At 32.5% G+C, this 16,965-nt stretch overlaps 1 protein-coding gene across 1 annotated transcript; it reads right to left on the reverse strand.

Moving 5' to 3' along the window:
- Positions 1-1,946: 1,946 nt before the first annotated feature.
- Positions 1,947-8,618, reverse strand: LOC145131253 (aspartic proteinase nepenthesin-1-like). The gene is made up of 3 exons (XM_079065971.1): positions 8,587-8,618; positions 8,177-8,297; positions 1,947-2,393 (listed from the first exon to the last, which is right to left on the reverse strand). The coding sequence occupies exons 1-3, from the start codon at positions 8,616-8,618 to the stop codon at positions 1,947-1,949; spliced, it is 600 nt and encodes a 199-aa protein (XP_078922097.1).
- Positions 8,619-16,965: the final 8,347 nt, after the last annotated feature.

Consider the following 16,965-nt stretch of genomic DNA (forward strand, 5'->3'; position numbering starts at 1 on the left):
GTTGCACACCTCAACCGGCCTAATCGTTTACTTGTATGTGTGTTTGTTTCTAGATGCAAGAGATAATGAAACATGGTTGCATATCTCACTTATAATCCATTAAATGGATTCTAGATATAAGTGTACGTGTGTTTTTGAAAACAACAAATAACCGAAACATGATGCGTTGTGACATATTATTAATTCAAGATATAATTAAATCATAAAAAATCATATAGTAGATAGTAACAGACATAACATAGTAAATTAAGAAATCTTTAATCATCTTACATGCAACAACCACTAGAAAGTGCATTAAATATGCCAAAAATATCAAACATGTGATAATTTGGATAATTGAATCCCCATTCTTACAAAAATTATAATGATTCAATCACATGAAAAAATAATTTTAGTGGTCTATTATAGTAGATAAGTTAAACATATATAAATTTTGAAAATACTGACTCAAACATGTTAATAAATCTAACAACAATAAACACACAGTAGAAAGAAATAAAGAAGCATGAGATGGGAAATTGATTGAAATTGAACAAATATTGATTTCAGTTAGAAGAATTTAGTCAATTAATTAGAATCAGGGTTCGGCCTTTTTGAGTTAGTTCATGCGTAATGGTTTGAGTGAGTGTGTGCGACCTCTAATCGCATAAATCTAGGTGGCCCAATATGTTTGGTATCTCGTTGATGCAATCTCTGGTGGAAGCGGGACCAAATGCAAGCGAGGCAAGAACGACTAAGGCGACATCTTGGAGGCAGACGTGAAGAAGAAGCAAAAATAGAGGGAGTCGATAAACAACAAAGACAGGTATAGCATATGCAATTTTAGTTTTAAATGGAAATGAAAGATATAAATCAAGCGTGATATTTGGAATTGTTTGCCATTTTGACTAGATGAATGTTTGCGGGTTGTACATGTTAAGAAAGTATAGTTAAAATATTCAAAAAACATATGTTATTTAAAATGATTAGGTTATTGACAAAATAATTTTTACTCTAAGTTTATATATATATATATATATATATATATATATATATATATATATATATATATATATATATATATATATATACAGAGAGAGAGAGAGAGAGAAAAAGAGAGTTAGGTTCAAATGTTTTTGACAAGTATTGTGTACATGGATGCACCAATCACAATTTAGCAAATTATTAAATGATTAATTAAATATGTAAGGGTAATTATGTAATCTGTCATATTAATTCTTTATTTAGTCTGATTGTTATCCCTTTATATTAGGAAATGATTATGACTGATTGTGATTATCATTAATTTAATCCTTTATATAATCCTTTGAAACGTTCTCCACTTACAGATCACAAAAATCGATTCCAGGTAATCATTTTTGCTCTCTTATTGTATTGCTCAGTTTTTGTTCTTTGATTTTTTAAATATATTATAATCGTTTTATTCTAACAGAATTAAAATTTATTTCATTAACAACACTATAATATACCCAAAAGTTGCCATTCAAACAGAATGTCGACAAAATGACAGAATACGTAAAAATTTCATATAATTTCAATTCTAATAGAATATTACAAATTAGAATTCTATCAGAATATTATAAATTTCAGCTCAATACAAATAAGTCACTATACATGTCACACTCATATACTTCGTTCCATTCTACAACAAATTCTACAAGTATATCCATGTCTAAGAATTTGATTCTAACAGAATGTAAAATCATATACAAAAGCTCATTCTAATAGAATATAAAATCATTATACCCTGCTAATAAACCCCTTATCTACATCAAAAAAAAAGCATGAAACTGACATGTATATTTGAACTGCAAAATGATGTTTGTAGAAGATGATTTTGTAAACAAATGTTAGTTTTCTCAAATCATAAATCTAAAAACAGTAACATATTGAAAACCCATAAAATATGATAAGTAGAACAAGCAACATACCAATCTAACCAAAACCTACAACTGACTGCATTTAGTTGGAATGAATGACAAGGTCTCCTTCTCGAGATCATGAACCACCATCATATTCTGCTGTTGAATATTTCCAGATATCGAAATTCCACTTGAAACCCCCATCGCCAAACACGCCACTCCAGCATTCGTATCTCCGATCATGTAATTCGCCCCTGGCAAATCCAAACTCGCACCATCAAAATGAAACACCAGCTTGGGAATCTCGATCGACATCTCCCCTGAACCATCATCTGAAGGTAAATCAAAACATAAATCCAAACCAGTCGAACCCGAGTTATCTACATTAAGATTCGTTTGTGAAACAAATTCTTTCTTCAGCATATTGAAAGCAGATTCTTCAAGATACGTAATGGTTGTACCCGGATCGATGATGACCCCACCGGTCACAGAAACCCCTAAATGCCGATTCCGTCTTCTAGGGTTTAATGCCTATATTTATATCAAAAGTCTTCACAGAATATTCCGATTTTGAATAATATCTACAAAAAATCAGAACACGTTTGAAGCTCCGAAATCACTGGGTTCTTGATTTGATATTATGCGAGATATTTGTGTTCATCGGTGGATCATTGCCATACTTATCGATCGTTTCCTATTAAAATGAAGAAGCAATGTACAATAATACCCTTCCGTGCCCAGTCAATTAATGAAACCCTATTAAATTGTTTTTTATTGTATTTAATTTTAAAAGAAAATCACTTTCTAAAATTATCAAAAATGATTGGCCTAGAATCCATTACACAAGCACACAATACTTAACAAAAACAAAATAACCTAACCCTATATATATATATATATATATATATATATATATATATATATATATATATATATATATATATATATATATATATAACTATTTTGAACAATATTAGTCAATAACCTCTCTCCGCTATTAGAGCATAAATAAAACTACATATTATTCTCAATTTGGTGTTATTTTTTAATAGTTGTTATGATCGATGAATTTAAAATTTTACTTCTGTGGCTATCTTACAATTTCGATGATAGATAAAGATATAAATAAATTTATGTTAATTTTGACATATTATTGTTAACGATTGACAAAATCACTTTGAAAAATATACTATTACTATAAAAAATAGTTTTTGGATATTTTACTTAATTTGACAATTCGGCTAAGGTTTGTATTTAACATGTTTAACATTTAAACTATTTAAAAAAAAAAATTTTTGAACGTGCTTTTACCTTTGTTTGATATTTTGGTTTAGGTTTTAAATCTAATACCATATTTATATTAACAAATCAAATGTATGTATTGATAATTTAAAAGTTGAATACAGACATTGTCTTTAACATTATATTTAAATTAATAAAACTAAGTATGCTATATTAATAACTGAAATAATCTACCATATTAACGATAGTATTTTATATTGAATAAGTTAAATAAGGTTAAAAGTTGTAAAACAAAGAGTTTTAAAATAATATTGAGAATAAAAATAGTTCAATTATATATATATATATATATATATATATATATATATATATATATATATATATATATATATATATATGACAAATAACAAATAGGAAGAAAACACAATAACTTTTACTAACATAAAACACTAAAGCATATATTTTAAAACTTGTATTCAAAAAATATATTAAACACTCATAAAATCATACAAAAAGAATACATAAACTCAATATATGCTTAATATATTTGATAAATTAAGAAACATAATAAAATTACCATATTTCTATGAAAAAAAAAACTATTTCTTCAACTCTTCATATCACTTCAACTTTCACATTTGAATCACAAAACCACTTCAAACATTTGAATGTTTTTTGTAGTAAAATCTTATTTATATACTACTAGTATGCCTAGAAATATGTAAATGAGGGGAAAATAAAAAATCATTAGTAAATGCCATTAATTTTACGAGCATAAAAATTCATTACTTAAGTAATTATAAGATACTAGTTAAAAAAAATTTGAGTTCTTGTTATTAATTAGTTGAAAGTTGAGAGTTTGTAGGGGTATTCAAATAAATATAGTGTAAGTTTATGAAGTATCTTAAACCATATTTATTTGAACGACCTCTTTAATACCTGTATGTTGTGCATGAATAAAATGATATTGTATGAATAAAATTATGTTGTGCATGAATAAAATGATATTGTAAAGATACAGAAAATATATGATGTTAAAAATTAGCAATATTATAAAATGATTTTTATTAGAAGGTTTGAAAAAGTAAAACTTATATTCTAAAACTTATACTCAACCATACGATTTTGATTACATTTATTGTAGATTGTACGCAATTAAAAGTTATGTAATTTTTTATTTAATATTATTTTTAAGTAATGTTTAACTTGATTAATTAAAAACTATATTTTTTTGTTTTTTTTAATTTCTTTAATAACAAATTACGAAAATGGTATGCAACAAAAATATATTACAATAATACATCATTAAATTGTGACAATTAATTGAAAACATGTCATCATTTTTTGGCTCGAACTGTAAAATCATAAACTTACCTCGAAATTTAATGAAAATTGAAGGAAAAAAGAGGTGGAAAGAATAAAGAAAATACACTATTACTATCCCAACATTAGTAATGGAAGGTTACATGCAAATAAACCACACACTTACATATACAATATGTTAAGTCACTTGTAATCATTTTTTTTTCTTGGTAATTCCCTCTATATTGTAACACTTTGTTTCGATTCGTTTCACAATTCAGGGCTGTGACCCGAAGATCAAGTATCATAAGGCTTCGGGGTTTGGGGGAAGAGAGGTTTAGGCCCATTTATATGTGGGTAATGTAACTATGTGATCCAATAGTTCGGTTTATGCTTTGAAGTCAAAGGGTAAAATGAGAAAGTAGTGTTTTAGACTTCTTTTATGAATTATGGATTTTAGTTTGATGTGTTTTAAGTCAAAAGTATTTAGATAGGGTTGTAAAGCTCCTCAATACCTTTTCGTGGATATAAAGATAATCAAAAACGGAGTTGGAACGAAGAAGTTATGACCGTTTGAAGTTAGGAAGGTTTTAGGCTTAGTATATTACGATGGGGGTACGCGATCAGTGCCCAAACCCTATTTCGTGGTTTGTGCCCTATTTAAGTTCTTTAACTCCCCCAAACCCTTTCCATTCTCATCCTCCACCTCTCCAACACCCGCTCTTGTAATGATAACCCTAGATGGACCGTTGTGAGCAAAAAGAATGTGTTTTTAAGTTCTTTGGAGTGTTCTTAGTGCACCTTGGAGAAGAAGGAACTCATTGAAGAAATGTTGGTTGCATTGGAGCATGTAGATCCAGACCTTGTTCACCTGGATCCATCATCTAGAGGTATAAAGTTTGAATCTTGATGATGCATTTGTTAGATCTAGCTAGTTTTGGATGTTATGAGCTTTTGGTCATTTTAGTGCATAAATTTTAGATCTTTAAAGTTTCTGACCTTGTTATGGATAAATTTGGAAACTTTATCCATCTAACATCAATGTGATTCAGATCTCAAGGTTGAAGACTTGGACTTAATGGATTAAGTTGAAAAAGATGAACTTTTGGCCCCTTTGATACTTAAAGGCTAGATCTTGATGGTGTGAACCATTCAAATGGATAAAGTTGGAAACTTTATCAATTATAGAGCTTTTATGATCCATAAAAATGTGATCTTTATCCTTCTATTCCTTCCACGAAAATTACATGATGTCTTAATGGATTAATAAGTTAAGATTTTGGCTTTTGGACCTTTTCTAGACATGGAAAGTCATAAAGGTGGAAACTTTATGACTTAGAATGATGTTGTAGGACTAGATCTAAGTGTTAGATGAAACGGCTTAAGAGATTAATCACTTAATGGAAAGGTGCCTATTTGGCTGAGTACACTGGGCGTACCATTAGGTACGTTGCATGTACTCGTGAGGAGTCACGTCCCGCTCAACCTAAAGTTGCCTTGTTGACTTTGACTTCCGTTGATCGTTGACTTTTTGACCAAGTTGGATCTTGGGTCAAACTTGAGGGTTTTGGGTTATTAATTAAGATTTCATATGGTTCTGGTGTTAGTGGATTCGCGGGTGAAAGTAGTATAGAAAAGGGATTGTATTGTAGTGTTTTATAGTTCTTCGATTTAGGTGAGTCTTCTCCCGGTGCTCGTGAGTCGAAGGCACCAATGCCGGCTCACTAAATCGTGTATGTAGGATGCTAGTTGTCTTTGTGACTCTTGTATGTTTGTATGAGCCTGTGTGGTAGAATAGTTGTATCTATGATGACCAGCTGGGTCTAGCTGTTATTATTGTGATATGTGGTATTGTATACTGAGACTGCTGATAGTCTTCAGGGTTGCTGATAATCCATCGGGCATGCTGTTTGTCTACTGAGACTGCTGATAGTCTCCAGGGTTGTTGATAACCCACCGGGCATGCTGTTTGCCCACTAAGACTGCTGATAGTCTCCAACGTTTCTGATAAGCAATTGGGCGTGCTGTTTGCCTACTGGGACTGCTGATAGTCCCCAGGGTTGCTGATAACCCGTAGCTGTTTATTTGTGTTGTGTTGTGTGTGGTATTTTAGGGAACTCACTAAGATTTATGCTTACGATTTTTGGTTTCCATGTGTCAGGTTTTCTTTTATTAAAGGAGAGGCACAACTCGATTGCATCGTATCAATGGGGGACTTGTGTACTTGATAACTTTTAATGATACTCTGATAAATGTTTTAATATCTTGCATTTGTGATTTCAATTAATACTTAAAGTTTTAATCAAAAAATTTGTGTTGAATTTTAGGGCGTTACAAGTTGGTATCAGATCCTTCGTTTGAGGGATTTAGGCATACTCTCGGCTGTGCTTGAACTCAAACTGAGGATTTGGTAAAATTTTCTAAAAGAAATTGATTTTCTAAGAAAGTTTTTTTTAATAAAAAGGGGTACGATGCGTTTAATTAACTGAGCTCAAGTAAGCATTTCCCAAAATACCCATGCATGTTAGGTGATTGATGTTTGATGTGAGTATATGAGAACAACATGCTAGATTATGGCTAAGGATCTGCTCAGTGTTGCATGGTAGGATGCCTGATTAGGAGAGATGCTTTTATGTCTGTTGTTTGAGCTGGTAGTGATGCATGCTAGTGATTAGAGATCTTCAGGAACTTCTGAGGTAGGACTGCTTTTTTATGTGATGCTTTTAGTGCTAGATGCTCCGGTTCTGCTTTCTTTGTGCTTTGTAGGACTCATATTGATGTAAGTTAGCTATCGCATGAATATGTTATGTTACATGCAGTGAGGGTTAAATAATAGATCCATAGAGAAAAATCGTTTCATCAAACACGACATGACGAGAGATTATGATTTTCTGTGTATAAAGATTGAGACAACGATAACCTTTATGGTTGGTAGGATATCTAAGAAAAACACACGGAGTGGAACCGGGGGGGATAGATAGATAGATAGATAGATATATATATATATATATATATATATATATATATATATATATATATATATATATAGAGAGAGAGAGAGAGAGAGAGAGTTTGTGAGGAGCTATAATATTGGGAAAGCAAGTACAAGCGAATACACGTAAATGAGTATAGGAAGGTGGTTGTTTGAAGAGTCTGTAAATGAAGTTTCATTATTGAGAGTAGTGGTGGGAAGGATGTTTAAAAGATGTGTGGCCATGTGAAGAGCTTCAACCCAATAAGTAGGAGGGAGGTGTGCATGAAGTAAAAGAGTACACACAACATTTTTAATGGTTCGAAGCAAGCGTTCAAATTTTCCGTTTTGTTGGGATGTGTGCGTGCATGAAAAACACATTTGAATTCAATGAGTGGTAAATAATGAGTGAAATTTATGGTTATTATATTCTCCCTCATTGTCACATTGAAACTATTTAAAATCTCTTTGAAATTGATTTCAAACATAGGCACTAAAATGCAAGAATTTAAAGAATAAATCAGATTTAGCACGTAACGGATACACCCACAAAATTGAGAATAATTGTCTAGAAAGATAACATAATATTTAATGCCACTAACACTAGTAACCAGAGAGGTCCAAACATCAGAATGAACAATTTCAAATGTAAAAGTAGAAACATAATTAGACAGACTAAAAGGTAATTTCACGTGTTTTCCCATTTGACATGCATGACACAAACTAGGAAGTTTATTACTACAACACGAAATTGAACGAATATCAGCCAATAACTTGAAAACTTGATGATCGGGATTACCAAGACCTTGATTCCAAAGAGACGAAGCCACATAATGGAGAGCTTGAGGTGTAGGTGAGGTAACCCGATAGAGTTCGCCAAAACTGTCATATCGGATGAGAAATTGTTTGGTCCAAAAATCCTTCACAGAGAAACCAAACGATTCAAATTTGATAGAGCAAGAGTTATCATTAAAAAAATGACGAACGGAAATGAGATTTTTAATAATTTGTGGAGTGATTAAAATGTTTATAAGGTGAAGGGTGAGATATGGATTGGGATAGGGAATGATGGTATGGCCAACATTAGTGACAAGTATTAAAGATCCTTCACCGACTAAAACAGAAGAAGAAAATTTACTTTTATCGAAAATAGTATTGAGTATACATGCGTCCCCGTGAAGATGTAATGTTGTACCCGTGTCTATATACCATCCCCCATGACCCGAATCATTCACCGTCATTGTGTTAAACATTTGAGGAAGAGTGGTGGCATGATTAAAAGTGTTGCTGAGCCAAGGAGTTTATTGAAAAGGTTGTTGTAAGTTGAAAGCATTTAGGTTGGGTTGGCAAAATGAGGACCAAAAAACTAATGTGATCCTTGATACTGGGATGGAGAAGGACATGCCCAATGATGTTGTTGCTGTTGCGATGGATTTGGCAGAAGACCCACTTGATTAGTGGGCTGGTAACAACCATATACCTAACCATTTACAGGTTAACTCAACACATGAGAAGGATGCACCTGAGGATGTTGTTGATGTTGGCCACCCCCAAATCGACCATCACCTCTACCTCGATTTTAGCGACCACCATTCTTTCCCTATCAGAAATTATTGTTGTTGCGGTTAGAGATGTTAGATGTGACAACCATTGTGGCAAGAACTATTGCAGGAAACGCATGATCAGAATGAGAGGAGTGATTTTCGCGAGACTGATCTTGAGCCATGGTAGCCTCTTCCAGCAGGATCATGGACCGAGTATCCCAAAAGGTAGGAAGATGATCTTTGTGATAGATGGTGGTCTTGATGTACTGAAATTAGGAGACAACCCATTGAGGGTGTAAGCAACAAGGTTATTTATAGGATCAGTAGCACCCATGTTGTCTAATTTTTCAGCTATGGAATTGATTCGGTTACAATAATCAATAATAGAGGAATCACAAATGGATACATTACGAATTTCATTATCATGCTAAATAATTTTCGACTCCTTGTTGTCGCGAAATACTTTCTTAATCATGTTCCAAACCTGATAAGAAGAAGCTTTCTTTTTTAGTATAGTGTGAAGGAGAGATTGAGAAAGACTACCATAAATCCATGATTAGACGATTGAGTCAAGCTAATCCCATTCGGTTTGACCTTTAACAAGTTTTTCTGCATTCGGTGGTTGAAAATGATTAGCTACACCGTAGCCGATATAATGAATCTCAAAGAGCTCACTCCATATATCATAATTCATTTGATCCAGATCAAGTACAAGAGGTACAACATTCTTGATGTCGATGGTAGAAGTAGGTTTTTCAAAAATCTTGGATGATGAAGAAGACTGTGCAGTAGGCATGATGATGAGAAGGGAAGAAAGAAAGTAAGAAAAGCAGGATAATAAGGGGATTAGCTAGGGTTAAGAGGATATTAAGCTTGATACCATGGAAGTGTGTATTTTCCCATATCTATCAAAGGTGATATACAAAAATAATTGTATATAAGTATACGCCGTTTTACGTAAAAATGATCACCATATACTTATATATATATATATATATATATATATATATATATATATATATATATATATATATATATATATATATATATATGTGTGTGTATATATATATATATATATATGTGTATATATATATATATATATATATATATATATATATATATATATATCAAAAGAACGTAAAAGGAAATGTGATATGTGTTCATTAAAATGTTTACTTTGTGTATGTACACGTTTAAATTACTTTATTTTTCGCAAGCATTTTACTACTATAGTTGTACAGGTTTAGATTGTCATGGTTTTGCATGGTTTCACTTAAGTTGAAATCTAGTTTAAGTCGAAATACAGCCATTATGCTGCCCGATTTGGATAGGAAAACTTTTTGTAGCCTTACACTTAAGGTTAATTAAGCCTTACAACCAAAAGTTTCTGAACATAAAAAGTTGTAGAATTGTAACTAAACTTGGAATTTTTGTGGGAGTTCTTGCATTCATCAATCAAAGAAGACAAAATTAGTAAGGATCCTTGTAATAATCGTTAATCCATTGTGAGAAGAATGTTGTGTATAGATTTCTACGGGTTGACACCCTCTCTGTGGTTGCTAGTTATAACCTTTGTTTAGCGAGACAAAACAGACGATAACTTCTTGTTTTTATCTTACTATTTTTATCACGACGTTAATGAAGAGTCATTATGACAACAAGAAGCCGTTGGATTAGATGTCTAAGCCCATAACTATTATTGGTATGTACTTGACTCGAGAGTAGCATGGTCCATTTGGGTTGCATATCATCAGGACAATTTGTTAGGATTGATTCTTGAGAGAAGGTTATATATGATTTGTTAATATATTATAATTTATAATATATTAATATGAAATCATATGTTTTAATTAGTATTGATCAAGATTTAGTTTGGAATTAATTTTGTGATCAAAAGAGACTAATTAAATCTATGGGGACTAATTATGGTAATTAGTTATATTTATATATGTTGGGCTTATGGACCATGTTGGACCAAGTTTATGTATGGATACATAAAGAGTTAGGCCACACGAACCATGGATCATAACACTCATGGGTATTGATTTGGGTTATACCCATGACCCTTGGAATCCTACATATAAATATGTTCATTCATAGCCAAAAACGCCTAGACTTGTACTTGGAGTTCATGGAGGTGTTTTTGGTGTATGGAGATTCTCTCTCAAGAGCCACCTTTGTCCATGATGTGTTGTGACTTCATTTGAGGCTTCCACACTATTGGGGCTAAGCTCTTAAGGCCAAATACATCAAGACTTCAAGCTACACATAAGTTATGTTACCCTAACTAGTATCTTGTATGGTATATAACAATTGCATGCTAGTTATAGGCTTAATACCTTGGAAACATAATTGCATGTATAATTAATGAAAACATAGATCCAAGCTATTTAGGGTTGTATGTGCACCATAGGATGTTGTAGTATGCAAAACCCAACAGTGGTATCAGAGCCATGGGTTGTTTTCAAAATATACTTGATGCTACTTGCTGAAAAAATCGATTTTTTTGCTGTCTGGACAGGGGACTCGACGAGTCCATTGAGGGACTCGACGAGTCCATGTGTAAACTCATCCAACTCGTCGAGATGGTTCTTGCACTCGGCGAGTTGGAGCCCCTGACAGCATATATTCGAGGTTTTTGGCCTATTTTCGATTAGAATCATTACCACAAAGTGTTTTTGTTCATAAAATTTGATTTTGTTGTTATGGTAATGATGATTCTCATCCAATTAAAAGATAATTGTCATAATTTCAAGATTTGTATTAGTTTATATGTTAATGCTAATTTCTTGAAGATTGATGATATGAATTATCTTGTTCTTATGAGTTAGTTTGGATTAATAGAAAAATTATGTGGTAATTGGTTTTCGATTCAAATTGATCTAAAAGTTGTTCATAATATGAGTTTTTGTAACTTGTCGTCAAGTTATATGAAAAGTCTCATTTATTAATTTTAAAACTCATAAAATTTCCATAAGTTATGGAGATGAAGAGTCTCATTTTTAAATGTTTTTAAAGTCTTCCATAACTTGTCCTCAAGTTATGGAACTTGAAGTGTTTTTTCATTAAACTACTTTAAACTCATAAGTTATGGAAACCAAAAGTTTTTGAATTGTTCAAAACTTGCCCTCAAGTTTTGGAATTTGTAAAGTTACCCCCATGTATACTTTAATTCCAACCCTTAGAATTTTAATAGTTTAAAATTCAACCCTTATACTATTATAATATTATAGGTATAATATATATATATATATATATATATATATATATATATATGTGTTTAAGAGTAAGTCAGCCTTACGGTTAGTAGGCCTCATTCACGAAGTCGGTCTATAAGGGGGGTATAAGGTTACTGCCCATAAAATGGCAGTTTAATGCGTGTCCACTCTTACCCACTGCTTCCTTGACTCGTAGAGGGTCGTTAGCCGAACGGGCAGGACAGTACATTAATTCTCCCTTCATTAAAAGTATAATGATAAATACTAAGTAACTAAACACTTATAAATTCCCAATCTTAGTTACTTAGGAAAATGTGAATTTGGTGCTAACCCATGAAATTTCACTTTGCACCTTGTTAAGTCTTTAGTGGAGCGTGTGTGGTTAACTGGAACACTAATCTGGGACTGACAATGTGTGGCAAAGGGTAGCTTGATGTTAATCATAGATCAATGGAGTGTGTGTGGTTAACCGACACATTGATTAGGTGGTTGTAACATTAAGTGTACCAACTTAATTTGCATGGTTATTCACTCCTTGTTTGTGATCCTCGACATCCCAGTCACAAATTTGAAGGGCACAATCGAGATTTAAACATGTCATTGAATAGTTCAATGAATCTCAAAAGATCTAGGAGTTTCAATTCGTTTAAAACCTAATGTTTAATTTTGTTTTTCATGGTGGAAATTGGTTTATCGTCATTTACCTACCTTCAAATATATCTTAGCTTGGATTACGACATCCCTTTTCCAAGTTATAAAATATTGTGTTGGTTCCTAGCCTTAATATTTCATATTGTGTGTTATATTAAGGACTTAAATCAACTAAACTTGAATTTCTCCCTCATAGATGTCTAGTTATGACAAATATGGTCTTCCTGATCCTTTTGGATAAAGCTATCCTAATGAAAATGATATCCTAAATGGTGATCAAAGTGAAAGATTAATCTCTTTGTTGTGCATTAATTGGACTGGAAATCATACTTCACTTCCTCCACCTCCTCCAATTATTCTCCCTAACCCACAAGTTCTTCAATAGTTCAAGGTCACTCAATACCTGTTGGCAAGCAGTGTCTATATGTACTCACATTTTGGAGATGAAGTCTCATACTGACAAGCTGGGAGAGTTGGGTGTCGAAGTCTCGAGGGAGTTGACTGTTGACTGGGTTCTTCAATCACTTTCCGATTCATATAGTGAGTTCTTTAAAGGACTACTATGTAACATACCACGACATGACCCTTATCGATCTTACCTATTTGCTTGTTGCTGCTGACATTGGTAAAGCAAATTTGATTGGAAGATCTACTTCCCAAACTTCCATGGACATTGACAATGGTAACATTAGAAATCCAGAAAAACTTTATCTTCCCAATGGAAAGGGACTGGCCATTGTCAAGTCATCTGACCCAATGGTAAAGAGAAAGGCTAAGTCTGAGATAGTCCCATGTACCATTACTAAAGAGTCCATATGTTTCTATTGCCAAAGGAAGGGGCATTGGTTGTGAAGCTACCCTATTTACCTGAAAGTTCACTAGGATGGTAAAAGTCAAAAAAATTGCTTATGCTTCAGATAAAGTCCACTGTCTAAGTCTATTAAGTTCATATTTGGAGATTCTTATTACATGAAGTGACTAGGTTGCATTTTGATGTTTTGTAGATTCGAAAAAGGAGAGGAAGCTTAGAAGAAGAGTATGATGAATCTGATCGCGAAGATGGATTTCGATTGCATGATTCGAAGATCGGAATCTTGAGTTGCTGCTTAAGAGTTATGACAGATTGCTTAGGAATACATAATAACATAGTTTTCATTTGTATTTGCATTGTAAGGAAAAGTTTTTCCGCAGTTTTATAAATAAAAGACAATTTTTGAAATTTATTTATTTTTTTAAGTTTCCTTACAATTGCATTTTTGAAAATTGTTGTTTATATGTTTTCATTGATAGCAATATGAATTTGATTCTTTCGTTTGTGGTAATGTCATAATTTACCAAATAAGGAAAGATTTTCATCACCCAAGTTTCAGTTGGATAGAAACTTGGAATCATCCAACTTGTATTGTATGATGAATGAAAATTTTCATCTTTGGAAAATTAAGACTAATTCCTTGTTCACATGTATATGTGAGTCAAGTAAAGGACTAGGAGATCGGGTACACTTGGTTGTGCGCTGATCAGGTCCACCACAAAGAATGATTAGCCTATTCGTCATGATTTACTAAAGTTTAGTAAATATGGTTGCGCTTACAAGTTTAAGTATAATTCTGAAACATTGGAAAAGTTTCAATGTATGGCAGGACGAATGAGAAGAATCAAATTAGGAAGAAAGATAAAAGTTTCTCCAATCTGAAAAGATGGGAGAGTACTTCAGTATCATGTTTTATGATCATCTTAATGATTATGAAAAACCATATAACAATTGATCCTCTAAGGACATCTTAGTGCATTTGTTTGACTAAGAAGAGGAATCATGAATTGTTGAAATGGTTAAATCAAAAGATGAATCATACTTCGTTCATAAATTGAGTCTTAGAGTAATACTCCAAGATAGTAACTCGAGTGACATAATCTTAAGAAAGGTTTAAAACACTTATCAAATGTTGAGTAAAATGTTTTCTACTCTTGTACATTTGAAATTGGTAAGTTGTGATGTCTTGGATAAGACAAAGACCAACTAAGACCAAATGTCTGAAGTGTTTTTCTTGATAAGAATCAACACTAACTCTTGAATATAAGTTTTGTCAAGGAATGGTTCTTGACATGAGAAACATATATGTCAAGAGGTCAGTGGGAGTTTTAAAGATCGTGAAAAGTTTCAAGAACTAACTAAGGGTATTGTTTATCACTAGCACACGACTTGAGGTTTATAGCCTATCATGTTGACATATTCTTGTTTCTGTGCCCATTCCAGTTAAAGTTGACTATGCATATGGGTTCTATGAGTTCTCAATTGTTTGCATAAGAACTTGGAAGCAATGGTAGGACCTTATGCTGCCAGGTGGCAAGAAAACTAAGATTAAACAAGTTTAGTCCATATGAGTTTGGATTTGTCACTAATCTTGTCTTTTGATTATGGTTATGACAAATTTACATGGATAGGATCACATACACCATAAAAATCTAAGTGTCATAAGGTTTCTCTCCGATTCATGAAAATGATGGTGAGGAAATGCTTTCACTAAGTAGATTTTAAGTAGATAGCAATTGTGATATTTGCATTCTCAAAGTCGTTAGTGGAGCGTGTGTGGTTAACCGACACACTAACATGGACTACTGAGAATGGCAAAAGGTCTAAACATTATGATTATGTCATCCCTCCTCATAATTGTTTAGACACACATGTGAGCTATCTGAGGAAAGGTGTATGAAATCGTGAAGTTTTGATAAAGTCTTATCAAAGCATCTCGTATCAGAAATCTGAACTTTGGTAAGAAAGTCAATAAAGTATTGATTTCTAGAAGTCCAGCTGATTTCTGGATACATGTCAAAGCTAGTGGGAGCATAAGTGTTATGCTAATAATTATCATGTTATTGGGAGCATGATTATTATGATAGGTGTTGCAAGTTAGCAATGTTAATTATAGAAAACAAAAGTGTCAATTTGTAAAGTTGTAGGGTTTTGGAAAGTTGGTTTGCTATAATTAAGGGAGAGGAAATTATACTTCGTTGGAATTCTAAAAGATTAGATTGTGAGTCTTTAATCAAATTTAGTCATGATTACATTATTTGCGTTCTAAAATTCGATTATGATTACGGCATCCCTTTTCATAATTCGAATTATAAGAACATGGCAAATAGAAATAGAAATATTATAGCAAAAGACCGGTCTAGTATCATGTCTTTATGTGAGACATCATGAATCGTGTCCCATATGCTTTGGATATAGGATCGATTACATGTGTTATAATATTCATTCGTTCTAAATTTTCCAAATGCCTAGGGCATTAAGAGGGAAAAGGACTAGAACTGGATATGACCAAAATGATTAAGCAATTGTCGAGGACAATCTGAGGTTTACCAAAGATTGGTTGCTCATGGACAGTTGGAAGTATGGTGTAAAATTTGGAAGAACCATATTGACATATTCTGAAAAGAGGCAACTCTTGTTCAGAAGTGATAGTCAAAATGGGAATATGGAAATGTTTCCGTATGTGGAAGTTATTCATTAAATCTGTGTAAGATTAGAAAACTTAATGCAAGAAGGATGTTCAAAGGAATATACTTTGAATGTGAGACTTCGTTTCCATGGAATTGCTCTCCATTGGAATACTTTGTAATGTCAGTTGCCGAGTCTTTGTGACTTTTGTGCATAGTCATTACAAAAGGATCAATTCATATAAGTTTAGAGTCTAACAGATTTCAGTAAATGGCAAAGAATCTTTTATTCTTACATTTGAGATAAGGATTTGGAATTGTGAAATGAGTATCATTTGAAATGTTGTCAATTGATCTATTCCACAAACAAAGGACCATAGGTAAACATAGTGTGCATGCTTGGAGCATAGGACAACTATTGTTTTGATTCAAGTATAAAGTTGATTATTCGAAACATTATACAATGAATAATGAGTAATCAATATGGTGATTAAATAAAAGGTGTTTTATTTACTCTCACAAGTATTGGGGCCATATAGGATTAGTATTATTATTGTGTTTCACTTTGCATGTTTTGACTTCCCGAATAACTAGGTTATTCAAACCGTCCACAATCGATCATACTTTGGAAGTAGGTATTGAGGCAAGACTGTCATGAATGGGTGTGTAGTTTGTCTAGGTGGCCTAGACATAGCTGCAGTATTCATGAGTGCTCCTGGAATAAGATTCGAGTATTG

The sequence above is a fragment of the Lactuca virosa genome, chromosome 8 (genome assembly GCF_052849685.1).
Source record: "Lactuca virosa cultivar CGN04683 chromosome 8, Lactuca_virosa_CGN04683_v6, whole genome shotgun sequence".
In the NCBI taxonomy this organism is placed as follows: Eukaryota; Viridiplantae; Streptophyta; class Magnoliopsida; order Asterales; family Asteraceae; genus Lactuca; species Lactuca virosa.